Source organism: Artemia franciscana, chromosome 17, assembly GCF_032884065.1.
Source record: "Artemia franciscana chromosome 17, ASM3288406v1, whole genome shotgun sequence".
Taxonomy (NCBI): Eukaryota; Metazoa; Arthropoda; class Branchiopoda; order Anostraca; family Artemiidae; genus Artemia; species Artemia franciscana.
The window spans coordinates 19515351-19536677 of NC_088879.1; the positions used below are offsets into that span (position 1 = coordinate 19515351).

The window sequence follows — 21327 nt, forward strand, 5'->3', positions numbered from 1 at the left end:
ACAATGACTTCTCTAGTGCTTAACTATGACCCCTTAGTAATATTAACAAGAAACAAGGGTAAAACTGGTGCACAGTATTACTGGCTTTCATATAAAGTGAATATACCACTTGATGCCTTCTTATATGCTCTTTACAAATATAATAATTTCTTCCACTGCAAATTCAGATTTAAGCACTTTTTCATCTCTTGACCTCTTAAAAATGACCTATAAATGGAGTCATTACAAATCTGTAATAGTTTAGAAACAAATTTGGGCTATATATTTGCACATCAGGGGGGTGGGGGTAAAGCATAGCATATATTATATATGTAAACTAACCATTGCTGTTTTTTTTTTTTAATGTGTTTGTGCACATCAAATTTTAATGAAAAGAGAAATCACCAGTGCAACAGCACACACATAAAAAAATTCAAGCAATGGTTAGTTTACATATTTAATATATGCTACACTTTACCCCCACCCCCTGATGTGCAAATATATAGCCCAAATTTGTTTCTGAACTATTACAGATTTGTAATGACCCCATATATAGGTCATTTTTAAGAGGTCAAAAAGTGCTTAAATCTGAACTTGCGTTAGAAGCGATTATTATATTTGTAAACAGCATTACAAAAGGCATCAAGTGGTATATTCACTTTATATGAAAGCCAGTAATACTGTTTGTACCAGTTTTACCCAACGGTAAAACTGGTGCAAACATAAATAGGTAACAGAAAAAGTGAAATTTAGTGTAAATGACAATCAGTAACTGGATCAAGGGGGTCAAGAACAGGGCTATATAATTGGAGTTCAAAGAACGTGGTGATTTTTTAGTGAAAAAAAAAAGACTTCCCTGGCTAATTTAGGACTTTGAATTAATTAGCCTACCAAAATTTTCCTATCCTATGCAATTGAAATATTTTTCCCTTTTCAGAGCATTAAGACAATATATCACAATAAAAAATATCCAAAGCATCTTGAATGGAATGACTTAAAAAGGCAAATGACAACCACAATTTGAAATCTTACAATTAAACTTCTGGCCACACAAATTGTATTAGGCTACCCAGCTCTGAAATAATTGCTGAAGGTGTATTTGCCTGTAAAATTAGAAACAGGCCCAAAGTCCCAGCCTCTTCCTTGTCAGAACTTCACATAGCATTAAAACAATAATTACACGTGACCAATGTTGTTATTATTCGCAATTAATCTTGCCGTTTAAAGTGACACGTGGCCAGACAAGTATTTGTTGCTATCTTTTAGGGGTAAAACCTCGATTAGTAAAAATCCCATTGGACAAGTAAACAAACGCACCAATACATATATATCCAGGGTTCAAAATTATGCAACCACATGTATTTGTTATTGTTATGCAAATATATACCCTGAATTGGTATGCAGTAGCCTTAAGTTCACTTTTGATGCAAATGAATATTAAATTTCGATTCAGGATACAATTCAGAGATTCAAGAGGTAAGTTTGTTTCTTATCTACCCGAATAGTCTGTTAATATTAACATTTCCAAGAATGGGAAGTAAATTTTTTGTTGTTCATACTATTGACTTAAGAATAAAGTGAAACTACCTCTAAATGTTTCTTTTTACATTTTCTTTACAAATATAATTATTACTTCTGTTGCAAATTCAAATTTCAGTACTTTTTGAAGTTTTGAAAATGACCAAAATATTTCTAGATTCTGGGTATAAAAAAAGTTTAGAACATTGGTCCAAAACTTAATATTTCATTATACATCAATTTTTTAATTTTACAATATTATGCTGTTTTCTTTTTCCTTGATGCTTGATGTTCAATTAAAACATGGGTTTTTTATAAAATATTAGAAATATGAAAGCCAGCAAAAGAAGGGATAGATAAATATCCCATGAGGTTCCAATCCAAAGCAGTATTTAAATTTACAGATATTCAAAATGTTAGCAAATTCAGGTTAGGTTTAAAGGGCTTAAATTTGAATCTGCAAATAAGTGATTTTTGTATTTGTATAAAGTTTAAAAAAAGCATCAAGCACCTAAATGTTCACTCTTCATAAGTCAAAAATATGAACAATGAAAAATTTTCCAAATGGGTAGTTATTAAGTACTGGAAGCATTATCTTAGACTGTCATAAAACTTCAATCTTAACTTTCCTTTTATCAATTGCTAGGCCAAGCCTACAAGATAATGAGAGGGTTCATTTAAATTTGAAGGATATTGACCAAACTCAATTATTATTAGTATCTTATGTAGAAAAATTTATGATAGAACAATGAAAGTAAGGACAGTTTTTGGACTAGTAAGCTTTTTTTTCATTTGGCTATTGTGACTAGAGCTTTTATTGCCTCTATAAGCTATATTTTATCATGACCACTAGTATTAGTGCACATATGGGGCTTTTGAGAAAGAAACATGTTAAGAAATCAATATAAAAAACAATGCAAGAAACAATGCATTGACATTTGATTGCTTCTAACCAATTTTCTGAAACAAAGCAGCATCTATAATTTTCTTTAAAAGTATATGTTGAAAGATTGCCTATAACTTGTGTTGTATATTTTTACTTATTTTACACAAAGAAATTTTTTAAACCATAGGCATGTCTTGTCATCTTTGAATATAGATATCTATCTTGTCTATCTGTTATCTTAATCTAAGCTTGTTTAATACCTTTGAAAGATATGCAATTTTTGAAACAAGTATTTATTTTCATTGTGTATTTTAAAATTTAAATGGTATCCAATATGAAATGTTGAACATTTTGATTCTCAGCTAAAAGCAGAACTTGTTTTTTCTCAAGCTGCAAAGATTTGGGATCCTTAGAGTGTTCCTTTACCTGTAGGTGCTCCTTGACTGGCAGTATGGTTAAAATGCTATATTAGCAGATCTGCATTCTTTGGAAATCACTTCTGAATTTTTGTTAATATTATTGGTATTAACTTTTTCAAAAGAAAAGCAACAAACTTTTGCAACAAGTTCCACCATTGATTTATGTATTATCTTATTTGACCCTTTGGGCATGAATGAGGAGACACTATTGGAAGCTTTATTTTAAAAAAATTCATTTTGCTTTTTGTAAAAACTACTTTTATTTTCTAATGTATTGAAATATATATTCCATGCAAGATAATCTTTATTTTCAAATGTTTTAAAAAATTACAAATCCAGATGAAAAAGATAAAAATACACTTCAAAGATATAAGATAATATAAACAGCAGCTGAGTATGGATCACTTTATAGATGATTTGACAAAATTGACCAAGAGGTTTCTTTTGTTAGAGATGATAATTGATTGTCACTGTGATATCTTAGTCAGAGAATAACAGCTGTCATTTAGTCAAATATTTGGTCAAATCTCAGTGGATGACCAAACAAATAACCAATAAGGGCCTTGAATTTAAAGCTAACTTTGATGCCTAAATTGAAAGTAAAAAATTTTGCATATTTGAAATCTTCTTCTTTGGCAGATGCAGGCTTTTCAGTCAAGACTACTCAGCCATTTTTCTTTTGATTCACTCTGTGATGGACAGGGTTACTGATTTGGCTGCTTCTTAATTATCTAAAATTTGCTCAGATTTTTTTCAGTAGATCTTTTGATAAAAGTAGATGAAATATAAGATGATAAATACTGATTTTTGAGCCCTGGGGGCATGTATAGTGAGATAGACTCTTGGCTGATAGTGAAAATTTGTGGTGTTTGAAGCCCTTTAAGAGTTGACATTACAGAATATTCTGTGATAGTGAAAATTTGTGGTGTTTGAAGCCCTTTAAGAGTTGACATTACAGAATATTCTGTGCGGACGTCAGCCTATTACATTCAAATAGGCAATGGTCAATTTTTTCATTTTTAAGATTACAAAACCTGCAAAGAGGGAACTGTGCCACTTGAATTAGGGAACTGATATGATAACACCTCAAAATTTAGCCCATTTGAGCCAGACAAAATTCTATGATAAATCTTGGAAAGGTGCTTGTTGGGGAAAGGCAATAGGATTGGATTATTCCTATGTAACAACATCTCTGATAATCTCCGTTGGTGAATATCCCTAATGGGGTTTGGCACTGGGAATTTCTTTAGGGTATTGACATAATCATTTGCAATGCCTCTATACATGGATAGATTTCTTAACCAGTTATGCAGAGTATGAGAGCTATTAGTCAAATTTTTGTAAGAAAATTAATCAAAATGAATCTTTGTCTTTCATTTATAGTTGATTTATAGTCCACTCTCAGTAAGGAGAAACTTGGTGTTTGTTGGTTTCCTAAGACCAAATGTGAGATGGATTATATCATTTTGTGTTGTTTCAATTTTTGCATATGGGTGTTAGCACAAGCACCATAAACAATGAAGCCATAATTAATATGGGGTATTATAGGTGATTTATAAAATTTGAACCATGTTTTCTCATGACAGCCCCAAGGTGTTGATAGTAGTCTTTTTATTATTCTTATTTTTTCTAAGGTAATTTTTAATTGTTTGTGATGTGAAAGTGTGAATTGAGTTTTGGGTCAAGCATGAGGCCTAGGTAACTTATTTGATTGTCCTCTTGAATAATTATTCCATTTAGAGTTAGCCTTGCATTAAGATTATTTTGCTTGTGGTGGAATTGGATGATTTTCAAATTGGTTGGTGCAATGGATAAATCAGAATTTTGAGAAAACTTCAAATTGAAAAGGTGATTTTTGCAACTTTAAATGTGCAATTCCAAAGGTTTTGCCAGTTGCCCATAATACCAGATCATCAGCATATTGTAAATTGGTGTGTGGGAAGTTCATGTCCTAGAGAAATATGGAAAAGAGGAGGCAGCTCAGGACTGTACCCTGTGGAAGACCTTTGGTTATCGCAGTTTTTTGTTAGAAGGGTGAACCTACAAAAACAATGGAACTTCGATTTTCTAGGAAAAATTTTTATAAAGGATACAAGTGGGGGGGGGGTAATCAAAGACTTGCAAGTTTAACCAATAGAATCTGGTGATTAACATTGTCATATGCCTCTTCAAAGTCTAGTAATGCAGCAATTAGGATATTATTTTTGGATATGAATTCATTTATTGCATTTGTTTTTTGTGTGTCCTAGTTTTAAATATTTTTGGCACTGGATTGGTTTTGGCTTGTAGGGCTTATGGAGTTTCCTTTGTCCAAAAAGGAATATTTGGGCCAAGATATTGCATTCTTCTCTGAGTGTGAATAAGAAAGACTTGCTCGACTTTTGGCCATTGACATCTGGTTTACTCAGTTGGGTGACATCAGCAACTGGGAACAGGATACCTGTTGTGTCAGAGAGCCCTTCATTTAGCTCCAGAATAGGTATTTCTAGAGGGATACACAACTATTTTTGCTGGATTATGGTTTGGAGTCCATAGAACAGATTTTATTGGGATGAATAGAAAAAATGAAGTATTTTTAACTTATGAGCGGGTGATAGGATCTTAATGAAATTTGATGTTTGGAATGATATTGTGTCTCAGAACTCTTATTTTAAATCCCGACCGGATCTGATGACGTTGGGGGGAGTTGGAGGAGGAAAACCTAAATTCCCGGTTTTGCTACTTTAGGCACTTCCAGGTAAGCTAGGACGATGAAATTTGGCAAGCATATCAGGGACCGGACCAGATTAAATTAGAAATAGTCGTTTTCCCGATTTGCCCATCTGGGGGGGGGGAGTGGGGGCCGGTTAATTTGGAAAAAATAGAAAAAATGAAGTAATTTTAACTTATGAGTGGGTGATTGGATCTTAATGAAATTTGATGTTTGGAATGATATTGTGTCTCAGAGCTCTTATTCTAAATCCCGACTGGGTCTGATGACATTGGGGGGAGTTGGAGGGGGGAACCTAAAATCTTGGAAAACTCTTAGAGTGGAGGGATCGGGATGAAACTTGATGGAAAAAATAAGCGCAAGTCCCAGATACATGATTGACATAATCGGAACTGATTCGCTCTCTTTGGGGTAGTGGGGGGGGGAGTAATTCTTAAAAATTTAGAAAAATGAGGTATTTTCAATTTACGAATGGGTGATCGGATCTCAATGAAATTTGATGTTTAGAAGGATATCGTGTCTTAGAGCTTTTATTTTAAATCACGACCGGATCTGGTGATGGGGGTGGGGAGTTGGGAGGGGGAAACCTAAAACTTGGAAAACACTTAGAGTGGAGGGATCGGGATGAAACATGGTGGGAAAAATAAACACAAGTCCTAGATAGATGATTGACATAAACGGAACGGATCCGCTCTCTTTGGGGTAGTTGGGGGGGGGGGTATTTTTGAAAAATTAAAAAAAATGAGGTATTTTTAACTTACGAACGGGTTATCGGATCTCAATGAAATTTGATATTTAGAAGGATATTGTGGCTCAGAGCTCTTATTTTAAACCCGACCGGATCTGGTGACATTTGGGGGGGAGTTGGGAGGGGAAACCTAAAACTTGGAAAACACTTAGAGTGGAGGGATCGGGATGAAACTTGGTGGGGAAAAAACAGAGTCCTAGATACTTGATTGACATAACCAGAACGGATCCGCTCTCTTTGGGGTAGTTGGGGGGGGGGTTAATTCTGAAAAATTAGAAAAAAAGAAGTATTTTTAACTTACGAACAGGTGATTGGATCTCCATGAAATTTGATATAAGAAGGATATCGTGTCTCAAAGCTCTTATTTTAAATCCTGGCCGGATCTGGTGACATTGGGGGAAGTTTGGGGTGGGGAAACCTAAAATGATGGAAAACGCTTAGATTGGAGGGATTTGGATGAAACTTGGTTGGAAAAATAAGCAGAAGTCTTGCATAAGTGATTTACATAATTGGAACTGATCCGCTCAATTGCGGGGGGGGGGGTATTCTGAAAAATAAGAAAAAATGACGTATTTTTAACTTACGAAGGAGTGATCGGATCTTCATGAAACTTCATATTTAGAAGGATCTCGTAACTCAGATCTCGTATTTTAAATCTCAACCGGATCCAGCGTAATTGGAGGGGGGCAGTTGAGGGGAACCAGAAATCTTAGAAAATACTTAAGAGGTGAGATCAGGATGAAACTGGATGGGAAGAATCGAAACCTGTCTAAGATACGTGACTGACATAACTGGACCGGATCTGCTCTCTTTGGTGGAGTTGGGGGGGGGGTAATTTTAAAAATTGAGGAATTTGTAACTTACGAAAGGGTGACCAGATCTTAATCAAATTTGATATTTAGAAGGATCTTGCGCTTTAAAGCTCTAATTTTCAATTCCGACCAGATCCTGTGACATTCGGGGGAGTTGGAGGGGGAAACCGGAATTCTTGGAAAACGTGAAAATTGGGGTATTTTTATTTTACGAACAGGTGATCGGATCGTAATGAAATTTGATATTTAGAAGGAATTCATGTCTCAGAGCTCTTATTTCAAATCCGGACCAGATCTTTTGACATTGGGGGGAGTTGGAGGGGGAAATCTTGGAGAAACACTTGGAGTGTAGGAATCGGGATGAAGCTTGGTGGATAGAATAAACAAATGTCCTTGATACGTGATTGACTGAACCAAACTGGATTCGCTCTCTTTGGGGGAGTTGAGGGAGGGGTTCAGTGATTTGGCGAGTTTGGTGCTTCTGGACGTGCTAAGACGATGAAAATTGGTAGGTGTGTCAGGGAGCTGCACAATTTGACTTGATAAAGTCGTTTTCCCAGATTCAACCATCGGGGGGGGGGCAAAAGGGAGAGGAAAAATTAGAAAAAATTAGGTATTTAAAACTTACGAGTGGGTGATCGGATCTTAATGAATTTTGATATTTAGAAGAACTTTGTGACTCAGAGCTCTTATTTTAAATCTTGACCGGCATTAAGCCTCTTATTTTCCTTTTTAAATCAATCTATTGATTCATAGAATTTTGCTAGAGCTCATACCATATGATCTCTTGGCTCTTCGCTCTTCTCGCCTCGTCACAAGTGCCATATGAGCTCTTAGCTCTTGTTGTTTTCTTTTTTTAGGGTAGAATTGAAACTACAGAGAAATTTTAGGGTCTGATCATACTATCGATCAGTTCAAAAGTGTTTTTGTATTGTCTGATATTTCGAGAGGCTTTCCAGTTAACAGCTGACCTTTTTCACGGCTAATTCTTTGATTTTATTTTATAGGTTACATAATTGAAGATAATGCGCTTAGGCGTCGACAGGTTCTCTCTTCACTTTTTTTGGAGCCCCTTTTAAACTTCGTCTTGTCAGAAATCCCTTTGTCATTCAAAAGAGTTGTGCCGTGGGTGATCTTCAACGTGTGTCGATCTTTGAATGAAGAAAATGCAAGATTTGTGGCACCATTACAAAAGAGTCACATTAGAGTAATGCTGCCTGCGTTGGAATTTCTTATTCAATCAAACGATAGCAGTGTGAGTATTACTACGATCCATTAATTTATTTTATTTTCAATGAGTTTGATATGTCTAGGAGTTTGTTTTTCGCTTGGGAGCGATCGAACAGAATAGTTGAGAAGAATTTTACTTGCCGATACAATAAATGATTGTTATTCTTAAGTATGGCTTGTGGTCTAGGGGTATGATTCTCGCTTAGGGGGCGAGAGGTTTTAGGTTCTAATCCTGGACCACCCAATTTTAATTAAGAAGATCCGGAACTAGATACATGATGAATATAGCGATCGCTGAAAGTTGGCATCAGGGGCCCAAACGGATCAAATTAGAATCGCTTCCCCGATTCGAACATCATGTGAGAGCGAAATGACGGTTAATTCAGAAAAATTAGAAAAAGTGACGTATTTTTAACTTACGAAGGGTCTATCGGATCTTAATTAAATATGATATTTAGAAGTACCTCGTGTCTCAGAGCTCTTATTTCAAATCTCGACCGGTTCCAGTGACATTTGCGGGAGTTGGAAGGGGAAACCGGAAATCTTAGAAAACGCTTAGGGTGGGGAGATCGTAGTGATACTTGGTGGGAAGAAGCTCTTGGCTTTTCCGACCTCGTCACAAATGCCATATGAGCTCTTGGCTCTTGTTTGTTTCAGTTTTTCTTTGATGACATACACTCATTTGGGCTGTTAATCACGAGTGGGTTGAGCTCCTTTCTCATGGTCACGATATTTGCCTTCTCTCCTCTGACATCGCGAATGGAATTGATTGTGGAATTGATATTTGACTAAATGAGGTGCTTGCTGACTTTTTTTTTGTCAAGGATCATTGTAAGTTGTCCTCGACGGCTTCATATCAAAAGCACATCCAATCTTATCAGGAGTACCCCAAGGGAGTATTCTTGGGCCAACTCTTCTTGGTATTCGTAAACGATCTAGGGGACAACCTTGTGAAGAAACCTCACCACTTTGCTGAGGACACGGCAACAAAAACATCAATTGCAAAAGATGACGATCCCAGCAAACCCCATAAGGAACTCCAGGTTGACCTGGAGAGAATCGAGGCGTGGGCAGATGCATGGCTTGAAAGTTTTAACGCATCAAAAATGGAAGAGCTCCTACTTTCTAAGGCGCTTAATATGAGGGCTCATCCTGATTTCGTCTTCAAAGGAGAGGCAATAATGCGAGTTGATACACTGTGCCTACTTTGAGCTAATTTCTCTTCGGAACTCTCATGGACTGAGCAACTCAGTAAAATTAGATCCTCTTTCTCTAAGAAGTTAGGAGTTATCCTAAGATGCAACAGTCTTCTCCCTGATGAGTCTATTCTGCCATTTTCCATTTCGTGCATCAGACCTGTCATGGAATATGCATGTCCTCTTTTCGCAAATGTACCTGTTTGCAATTTCAAAAGCTGTATAAGTGCAACGATTTTTTTTATTTCAAAGGTTTTGCTTTAAAGTTTGAAGTGAGTTTTACCTCAAGGCCTTACCTGGCTTTAAAAATCAAAAATCATACTCCAGACATGTTATCTTGTCTCACAAGATAACATTGACTGAAGATTAACAGACTGATGTATTTAAAATTGGGCAGCTAAGAATAAACTGTAGTTCAATGCAAACAAGTTAAAACTCTTGGGTTTGGGCTAAGATAAATAGAAGTGGCAGTATTTCATTAGTTCTGAACGCCCTAGCAATCATCAACCATACCAAAAAGACCTTAATATGTCCTTATTACAAATTCAGGAACCCTGAAATAAATGTAAGGCCTTTTTGTTGTGAAAGAAGTTAAAGTGAGAGGAAATTAAAAAAAAATAATTCAAAAAAGTGTGCAAAAGCTTTTTTTGGAAGTATGCAATTTTGGGGTCGAACAATTGATATTTAGAGTGACCTGGAAATCTTGGAAAACGCTTAGGGTGTAGAGATCAGGATGAAACTTGGTGAGAAGAATAGACACAAGTCTTAGATACATTATTGATATAAATGGACCGGATCCGCTTTCTTTGGGGGAGTTGGGGGGATTTCCAGTGCTTTGGCGAGTTTGGTGCTTCTAGACGTATTAGGACGATGAAAATTGGTAGGCGTGTCAGGGACCTGCTCAAATTGACTTTATAACAGTCGTTGCCCCGATTCGACCATCTAGGGGGCTGGAGGGAGAAGAAAAATTGAAAAAAGAAGTATTTTTAACTTACGAATGGGTGATCGGATCTTAATGAAATTTGATATTTAGAAGGAACTCGTGTCTTAGAGGTCTTATTTCAAAATCCCGACCGTATCCGGTGATATTGGGGAGAGTTGGAGGGGAAACAGGAAATCTTGGAAAACGCCTAGAGTGGAGAGATTGGGATTAAACTTAGTGGGAAAAATAAGCACAAGTCTTAAATACGTGATTGTCACAACTGGACTGAATCTGCTCTCTTTGTGGGGAGTTGGGGGGGGGTGTTGATTCGAAAAAATTAGAAAAACTGAGGTAATTTAACCTAGGGTCGGGTGACTGGATCTTAATGAAATTTAATATTTAAAAGGAATTCATGTCTCAGAGGTTTTATTTTAAATTCCAAACAGATCTGGTTACACTGGGGGGAGTTGGAGGGGACAAAAGGAAATCTTGGAAAACTCATAGAGAGGAGAGATGAAACCAGGTGGCATGAAACTTGGTACAAATGGGTGATCAGATCTTAATGAATTTAGAAGTAGCGCGTGTCTTAGAGCTCTTATTTTAAATCCTGACCTTTATTAAGCCTCTGATTTCCTTTAAATCAATCTATTGATTCTTAGAATTTCGCTAGAGCTCATGCCATATGTTCTCTTGGCTCTTCTGACTTCGTCACAAGCGCCATATGAACTCTTAGCGCTCTTTTTATAGTGACACTAAAGAGCGAATTCGGCCCTTTTGGGCTTGTGATATCCGTTCTGTTGGAATAAAATCTTGTCTTACAAAAACAAACTTTTTTTTCTGAAGTCTTGACTTTTCAAATTACACCTTATTTACCCATGAAAGTTTTTCCCCAGAAAATTCTTCTCCAAAAAATCATCTATGCTTATACCGACTCACGGCCTCATCTTTTAATAGATGGTGCTTAATGATCCATAATTACACAGAAATTCTTGAAACATGGTGTGGATCAACTTTATCAAATGGAGCTTTTTATATTACATAAAAAGACAGTGCAGCAGAACTGGTTTCTTATAATTTTAAAGTTTAAATAAATAAAAAATCAAGGGTTCTAAACCTTAAGTTAAATAGAATCTCAGTAAAATTCGTGTGTATTTTTCTATCTCTCACGTTTTCATATTTTACAAAAAAATAGAACCCTAAAAAAATTTTGTAATCAATTTTCTTTTTTGCTCATCCTTCACCTAACGGATTTACTGCTCATTGAAGCTGTGCAATTATGAGGCCTCTGCTCCTGCCAAGGAACCCCTTCCTGACTCAACATTCAAGACCATTTTTTTCCTTATTTTAATAGAAATTGAATCAATAAAATATTGCTTCTTTGCATTCTTGCAAACTACTTGTTGATCCTAGAGTTAGGGATAGTTCATAGGAGCGGAGTACAAGACAGATAAAATACAAAACGGCGTTCATCAAAACAATTAATGAAAATCACTTATTATACACGAACATGTGTTGGATACTTATAAGTTTAAACATCCCCTTTTAAGACGGGGATGTCATAAAGGAAAACTGGTTTTGTGGTTATGTCTCAAAAACAGTTTCGACAGATCTGTTTCTGAACCCACCATTTTATATTTACGGATTAATGCTAAACTTAAAAAGATGTAGCTAGGCTTTTTTATATATAGAGTGAACCTTGATAAAAGTTGGAAAGGCGATCTTGCTTGTCGAAATGCCAGAATTTACCGTATCTATATGCTTACTAATGGCGAAATAATAATAATTATGAAATGACTAAAATAATTCATTCTCTCAAATATGTTGAAAAACCATCGGAGAAAGAATAATTTCTGTTGAAAATATGTTCCGTATTCATTAAAGAGCCAATACCGCTAATTGTTTGGGGGAGTTAAATGAAAGTTGCGCAATTAGGCGTAGTCTGTTTGGTTTAAGATTGTTAACTTAGAGAATTCGATTTATGTATTTAATGGCAAAAAGTTGGCAATGCGGAACCAATGAATTTAATATGTTTTGATTATGGACGTCTATGCTGTATTGATAATCTCAGATGTGTTATTGTCAAACTGAAAAACCATTATATGAATATAATTCTGCCTTTTCTTGGGAGAAAATACATCGTTTTCATGTATTGGATTTTCAGTGAAATGATAGTGCATATATTACTTTTGTATAGCTTCTGGTGTATAGAAGAGCATCCTAACCCCCAAAAACCTTGGGGTATTTTCTTGGGTATCTAGGCTTGTATGAGGAGGCTAGAGGAATTTTTTAAGAACCTAATAAAATTATTGATGAAGAATTTTGATCATCCTTCAAAAGATCAGTACCGTACGGCCGTGCGAAATACAAAAAGGATTGTATGACATTTTCGAAAATGTTGAAGATTAAAGCGTTTCCAGTTGTCATAGCACATGTGAAATCTTTTGAAATTGTTGAGAAAACTTTGCTCGGGTATATAGATAGAACATGACAAATAGATTCATTTGAATGTCAATAACCAGGAGAGTATTTTCAGTATCGTTATTTGATTTCTAACGCCAAAAAGAAGAAGAACAATAAAGAATTTTTTAAGACAGCGGGAAACAAATTAGAATGAATATTTCGGCCCTATGTCCAAGAGCCGTTCTTAGCAATACAAATAAGAAAAAAACAACTTACAAAAGGATAAAATCAATAAAACTAAAATGAACAGTTTTTCAAAACAGTCCCAGCATCCTTACCTCAGCGAAGTTCAACCAGGACTATGGTTGAGGCGTTTCCTTTTTGCAATCAATGGAATTTTTTTTTGCGGCTTCTCACGGTGTTGTTTATGCCTTCCACTCGTAGTAAAATTAATTTTTCATTGTCAGCAATTGTCATATTGTTGATAAATTTACTTAGATTGCCCTCAAAGTGCTGTTTTGGCGAAAGGACCAATTCTATTGGTGTCAGCTTGTAAGGATTAGCCATTTTTTAGGAAATAGTTTTTAAAAGTCCAGGAATTAACGGCTGTAAAAGTGCAAAGAAGCTCTTTTACAGCCGCTGGAATTTAGTAGAAGGAAAATTTCCCCCAGCCTCTTTTTCTTAAATGCGCCTCTTTTCTTAATTTAGACTCAAATATTGATTATATTAAATGTCAGCTGTGCTTACAGACCATTGTCTAAATCTTAAATCGTGAGTAATGTAAAACACTCTTGACTTACATTGCTGAAAGTGAAGGTGGAAAACTATTGCTGAAAGTGAAGTCTGTAGGGGTAAAATATTTGGACAGTGTAGGTGGGAAACTATTCTTACTATATAATATGCAGAATAATTGTAACTAACACCTTAGGCATGCAAACCCGCTATACTTATCCCACCTCCCCCTAATGTTCAAATATATGGTCCGATTTTTTGAAGAACACTTTCAAGTGTTCAGGACAGCCTACTTGAAGAACACTTTTCCTTTTAAATTTCTTCCCCTTGTTTTTGCCAGCTATGGCACGCACTAGTGAATAATTTAGCTTTGTCTGTTCCTAAAATACTTCTAGCTGCAGAACATCACTCTCAGTTAAATTTAAACAAAGCTCTGATAAGAGATTATTGAACTCTTTTTCAACCTCACGTTTGAGTGTAGCTTTCCTAAGCCTTGGTTTGGAATTACCTAGGACGTAAAATAAATGTCAGTTTTCTTGTAGTTTCTTCAGCAACTTGATGTCAACTAATGACCTTTTACTGTTCGCTGGTAAAAATAGGGTAATTTTATTGTCAAAAATGTTGGTGACTACTGTCAAATGCTTGGATAATGGGGATCAAAAACCTAAAAATGCATAAAAGAATATTTAACACAAAAATGTTACCCGTGATAGAATATGGAGCAGAGATATGGGGTGGAGAAACGGTACAGCAACTGGAGTCTCTTCGGCTCCAGTATTATAAAAGAGTGTTTGGTGTACATCAGACAACTCATTAACAGATTCTGAAAGGTGATATGGGCCTGTTTTCTTTAAAGCTACGTAGATATATTTTAATGCTTAGATTCTGGTTGAAGTTAACTAAGAGTAAAGAAGATAGACTAGTAAGAGTGGCATATGAAGAGATGTTGAAATGTGGTTTAAAAACCTCGTGGCCATCCCAAATTAAATCATTACTAGACAAAGTAGAAATGCCTTATTTATGGAATAATAGTCTTTGCTCTCGCGATGTACCAACAAATTTAGAAAGCCAGGTACGATTTATATTAGAGAGTCAGGAAATTCAGCATTGGCAAGGGCTGGTTCTTGATTCTACAACCCTACAACATTATAATCAGGCAAAACCTAGTTTTGGGGAGGAAGTTTATTTTAAATTTAATTTACCGGCTATGATTCTACGTCGTTGGATTCAGCTTAGGGCAAATTGTCTTCCAATCCAGAACAGGCAAAAAACGTTCGACAAAAATAAAATGATAGTTGGTCCTGATAGGCGGTATGTTTGTCCCTTTGGTAAAGATGATGATGAAGACTTGGATCATTTTCTCCGGAAATGCCCGGTGCTCTTGGATTTATGGGAAATTTATTTGCATGGGATTAATTTGATGCTTTCGGGTATTCTACAAAATAGTAACCCAACCACAATATTTCGAGTGGGAGTATATATAGATAAATCTTTATTAAGAAGAAAAAGTTTTATATGATTAATCTCTTTTGTAGTTAGATTAGGTACTTTTTGCGTTGAATTCTGTTTTTTCGTGCGTGTTCGTACTGTTGTTAATTTCCTTGCTTGTTTGTTATTTATTTATATTTTTGTGTGTATATGGCCCACGGGTTTTTGAAATACACTTATCTATCTATCTATCTATTACGAAAAACTATATCAAATTTTTCACCGGTGTGTTTTCCGGTCGGGTCAGTTTCCATGATACGATTCCCATGGATAACATACCCTCCTCTCAAGTACTTCTCTACAAATAAGTTCTTATTCACAGCGGTGGTCAAACCTCTTTTCTCTTTGCTAATTTTAAGAATTAAATCCCTTACATGTTAACAAATATATATGTCCTTACGCATTAACAAATAATGCATTTCATCATCTGGAGAGCGCTGTTTAAGGAGGGGAAAACTATTAAAATCATTGCTTTTCTGTGCTTGAATTAATAGACTTACAGATTTGAGGGGAAAAAATAGGAATCTAAAGAACGGATCATATTCGAGCACGTATTATAATAATGTTTTGTTTACCATTTTAAATCTAAATGTAGCAGCTTCTAAGAAGATTTGGGTAAGATATTATAAGAAATAGAACCATCCATCATGTGCCATATTTAACCTCAGCTCTCTGCGAACGTGCCAACGCTGGCAGTATGAATTTCAAATCGTAGTTGGAATTGTGTATGTTAAACGGTAGAATAACTATTGCTTAATACTTAAATTACAAGATTTATGGGCCAGTCCGAGAAAGTTATTATCACGATAAATTAAGATTGTGTAAATGATCATGAGCGTGAACTGGTGTCTGTCCTGGACTCTCAATAAATTTCAATTCAGACACTGAATACATTTTCTTATTTATAATGGCCAACTTGTCCTCTGATTAAAGGGTCATTGGATAGGCTGTATTGCCCACCTATGAAATTGACTAATTATGAGTTTTAATAAGTGCAATCATGGCTGCAACCACAAAATCTTTCCCGTCCAATGCTTCAAAAATCTACCAATTGCATCGTATTCTCGAGTCTCTTTTTCCATATGCAAAAGAAGCAGCAATGGCTTCATGTTCTTTGACACTATTTAAATTTGATGTATCATGTCCATCTGTGAGTTTGTCCTCGTAAACTATCGTTATCTTGCCATTAGTGAATTCTAAAAATTCTTGAATCACAAGATGGCATTGTCGCCCGAAAATGTCTCCACAGATTGATACTCATGACGCTTATAGTGCTTAAAAGAGTGCTTTGATATTAATTTGGTGTGGAATCTAGACTGACACATTAGATAATAGTAGCTTGTCCCCCTCCCCTCTCCCCGAAAAATATGTACTATAGAAAAAATGTGGAACTGAATTAGCCTCTTTAGCAAGCTCGAAAAGAAGTCATACCCAGTGTTTCACTGATTCAATGGACGGAGCCCTCACTGAATATGCTACCCTGTTTTTATCCTTACATCCCCCTCCTCAAACTCTGTATTATACTGTAAAACAGTAGCACCAATCCTTAAATGCTCATTGGCCCGCTTAAAAATATTTACTCCTCTAAGTGTTACTGATATTGACCATTTAAACAGTTAAAGTTTACCTTAGGAAAATATGCCCCTCTCTGGGCACATTTACTGCCAAATCACCCAAATCTACCCTACTAGTACCCTTTTGCAATTTGTTGTGGGCTGCTATGACAAATGCGCATTGAAGCAATGCAACCTTGTTTCAAATCAAATTTCTTGAATACTACTACACCTCCTCAAATCTGAATTGTATTTTGTATCTGCCTTCCCCTCCCACCTCTTAAACAAAATCTTTTTTGAAATTATACCCATTAATATATAAATTCTCAATAAATAATACATCTGACCCACTCCCCTTTCCATTGCAGTCATCCTATTTATTCATAATACTATTTACCCAACCCGAAAGTACCCCTTCAGAATTGTGCAAGTCCGGGTCAAGTGATTTTCGGCTTGCATACAATACTAATACAAATCACCCGATTTTTGGTTTAATTAAAAAAAAAAAAAAATGTGAGATGGATGGGTTGATCCTATCCCTACCTCCCCAATCCTGTATCTGTTTTTCAAGAAGGGCTCGAATCCTGTCCCCATATGAGAATACTATGTCTGTAGAATTCGTGATTCAACAGCCCACTATAATTAAGTTAAATGGATCCCAAAGTCTGCCCTATAGACATATATTTTGCAGAAGGCAGAGTTCAACAAGTAGAAGTATAGTAATACAGGGGATGAGCCACTTTCACTTTGTCCCACACCCCCAGCTTCTTTTTCGGTCACTGTGAGTGTTTAGGAGGGATAGCCACTCTATCTCTGCCAAGAGTCTCTGGACTGTGTTGGTTGTTAACTCCTCTTGTACCCAATCCAAAAATTCTGCATTAAGACCAAGATTGGCTGGAAAACTATCTAAGTCAAAGTTGGGGGATTTATACTATCTAGGATCATGTCACAAAATATGTTTAATCCCTCTCGTTCACTCTCCTTTGGGGCCTTCTATGTCTCAATTTGGGCACAGATACTGTCATAAAATGCTGATGGTGCAACAAGACAGGTGTCTTCATACCGTCAAAGAGATTATTGACCCTTTAAGTTGATGGCGCTGATAATGTCGCCCGCTGGAAGAAAAATAACACTACCAGCTTATTTTTTTTTTTAAATCTATAATTTTCATCGTTTTAATAATTTATTTTATTTTTTGGAGGCCAGGGGCCCTCAAACCTCCCCCCTGTCTCCCCAATACTATCGAACAGGGATGGGACCGGCAGTCCAAATTATTTGGATATGATTTTCGTTTTATTAGTCTGAACGAGAATATATTACTCAGCAGTATTGAAAAGCCTATAAAATTATTTTTTTAGGGGACTTGGTGGAAGGGGCAGTAGCTATCAAACAGGGGGTTACTCAACATCTGTTTGAAATGGGATGGTTTTATTAAATTGAAAAAAGAATGAATTCACCATGTTGAAAGGCTTGTAACTATTTTTAGGAGTGGCAGAATCCTTGATAAAAAGCCCCAACATCATTGTTTAAAGGTTTATAGCTTTATTTTTTAGAAGGGGCAGAACTCTTGAACAGGAGGTTCCGACATCATGTTTAATAGTCTGTCATTATATTTTTAGTGGAGCAGAACTCTCCAACAAGGGCCCCAACATAATATTTAACAACCTGTAACTTTATTTTTTAGGAGGGTCAGAACTCTCGAACAAGAGGCCCCTCGATACCCAATACCCAGGACCGGACATACGCAGGACTGGGTTGTAATTTCTAGGCAATTCAAGATTTTATTTTCCTCTGGACTTTCCTTTGAAAAAGCCTGTTTTCTTCAAATTTAAATTATACTCATTCTCCATCATATCCATGACTATCCAAAATATAAAGAGTGGAAGCTCTCTGGGATGTCAATTCACGAAAATGTAGGGGGATAGTAAATGTATTTGCAAAACCTAAAGGAAGGAGGGAATTTTCTCTATGGAATTCATAAGCCTATTATTCTTTATCTGTAAAATTCTAATCTCTGGTACATTTCAAAACCCAAGGGGGAAGAGGAGCAAAAATTATAGGGGGTAATTTTGCCCTACCGTCCCCAATTTGGGCTTTTCGGCGCGGGTACATATACAAATGTTGTCTGTTCTTTTACACTCGAAAAAGTTCTGTGTTAATGTATTCGTTGTCAGTTTTTCAGCCCCCGCCCCCAGGGGCTGAATGGTCAAACTTTTAATTTTTGTAAATGAGGGAAGTTTGTTTGGAAAAATCTTACCGTCAGAAATACCTCTACCCAAAACCTTCTACCTCTGCGAGGGTAATTTTATGAATGTTATATTTTAGTTTATACTCAACGAAGTTATGCGTCTATGGATTAGCTATTACCCCTTCAGCCTTCACATTGTAGGCTTAATTCAAGTAGGCTCGAGAGGTTTAATCTCTCCGCTCCTTTCAGCTGCAGGATAACCCAGAAAACTTATACAAGAGCCCGGTCCCCCCCCCATTAGACAACCAAAGGATATACAACTTCTCCCGTAATAGCTGATACACATTTAATGTATAACTAAGAATATAACTGCCTACTAAATCTGTGTAATAACAATTCATAAATTTAACAAAGCGAATTTAAAAACCATTTTATTTGACATTAGTCTTATGATTCGGCATTACCACTAAGCTGACCCAAATAATAATTAATGCTTCCATTTGCCCCTCGAGCAGCCCTTTGAGGAGGGTATTCCCACCATATTCGCTCTAAGCTTGGGTGATTTACATAGAAACTGTTTCATCTGTTCTTGAAATAGAATTGACCCATGTATGTCACCTTTCATGCTTATTGCCCCTATCTGAAATATAGCTATTGATCAAGCAGTTTGTGGTAATGAACTGTAAGTGAGAAACGAACCGGCTCAATAGTAACCGAAACTCCAAAAAACAGAATTTTGATACAAACCGATATATCAATGAAATTGGCTTATTATCCTGATTTTAAATATATTATTAAGCTTTCATTAAGCTTAGTCTTACCAAATAAAGACTACGAGGATGAGAAAATATGCCTGATTTTCGAAAAAAGAGGAAAAGACCCTTTAAAAGTACTAGAATAGTAATGAAAATCACACCATCAGATTTAGCATATCAGAAAACCCTACTTTAAGGGTTTCAAGCTCCTATCTGCAAAAATGCGGAATTTTGTATTTTTTTGCCAGAAGAAAGATCACGGATGCGTTTTTTTTTCAGGGGTGATCGTATTGACCCAATGGTCCTAAAATATTTTGAGAGGGCTCATTCAAACGAAAGTGAAAGTTCTTGCGACCACAAAGAATGGAGGGTATCCTGTCCCCCTCCCCCGCCTTTTTTTCTAAAGTTGTTTGATCAAAATTAAGTGACCAAAAAGATCGGAGGGTATCCTGTCTCCTTCCCCCACCTTTTTTCTAAACTTGTCTGATCAGAATTTTTAGATAGCCATTTTGCCCAAAATAGTTGAAAGGCCCAATAACCATGCCTTTGGATATAACATGACCCCCTCACAGCCCCAGGGGAAAGGTCTTTAAGTCATAAAATTTACCCATTGTTTACACATAGTATTTGTTATTCTGAAGTGTGTATGCATTTCTGGGTGGGGGGGGAGCAAATTTTTTGCTGTTTATTTTCCACGTGGGAATTTTTTATGGGAAGGGAAGTTTCAAGGGGAGTAAACCTGTCAGAGGCTCGCTCCCATTATGCACTGGGGGAATTTGGTGGAATTCCTATACAAAACGCTTTTTATATGTCTTACATTCTCTTTTCCGTCTCAATTTTACGCGTGGGGTTGTTAAGGATAATAGTGCGGGGTAAATTCTAACCGGGATTCAATTTTCTAGAGGATATTTCCGTTGTGAAGGTGAATGAAGATGAAAAAACATTTTTTTTTTCCAAATTTAATTAACTTCAAGGCCGACAAAATTAAACATATAGCAATTGCTTTGTTTTCTTAGTTTGCTATTTTATTTTGTACGGAGTCGGTGTAGACCTATTGGGTTAGACAGTCTATTACACTTGATGTATTTCTTATCAATGTACTATTTATAAATAGGATGTAAAACAAAGGAGCGAAGTCACTTGGGGAACAGGGACTTTACTTTACTAACTGTGTTTATACTTTAATTACTAACTGTGTCTTCAATAATCATTACCGAAAGTAACAAATTCAATTTTTGTTGCTAAATTCTAGGAGATCAAATCTCAAAAGCTGTCATTAATCTGGACTCTATCCAGCTCAACTCCCAATTCATAAATTTTATATAGATAGGGGCAAATTTAGAGAATGGGACTGGTCTTGAAAACACCCCACCCCAAATATATATATATATATATATATATATATATATATATATATATATATATATATATATATATATATATATATATATATATATAAATCAAAAATAGATCGTAAAATGCAAGCAAAATGCAAGGCTGTTTTTCTAATAAATTGAAAATATTTCTTTGACTCGTAGGTTGGTCTTAAAATGCAGGCACAAAAATCATAGTCCCCATCCCCAAACCCCCTCATGAATTTCCAGGTAATTTCCAGGACATAAATTCCAGATGAAGTCCTGTCGATGGACCAAAAGTATAACGAGGCCTTCACCTGTTGGTTTCTGGATAAGTGAAGTAGAAACGAATGATTTATCAAGGAGACAGGAGGAGTCTGTAAAGCGCAGATTACGTTTCCATTAGCTACCTGAATTTATGGGAAAAATCCGTAAA

General features: G+C 35.9%; 1 protein-coding gene across 1 annotated transcript; it reads left to right on the top strand.

The window, feature by feature from the left end:
- Positions 1-1198: 1198 nt before the first annotated feature.
- On the top strand, positions 1199-21308 carry LOC136037971 (uncharacterized). The gene is made up of 3 exons (XM_065720863.1): positions 1199-1455; positions 8080-8327; positions 21166-21308. The coding sequence occupies exons 1-3, from the start codon at positions 1326-1328 to the stop codon at positions 21295-21297; spliced, it is 510 nt and encodes a 169-aa protein (XP_065576935.1). The 5' UTR covers positions 1199-1325; the 3' UTR covers positions 21298-21308.
- Positions 21309-21327: the final 19 nt, after the last annotated feature.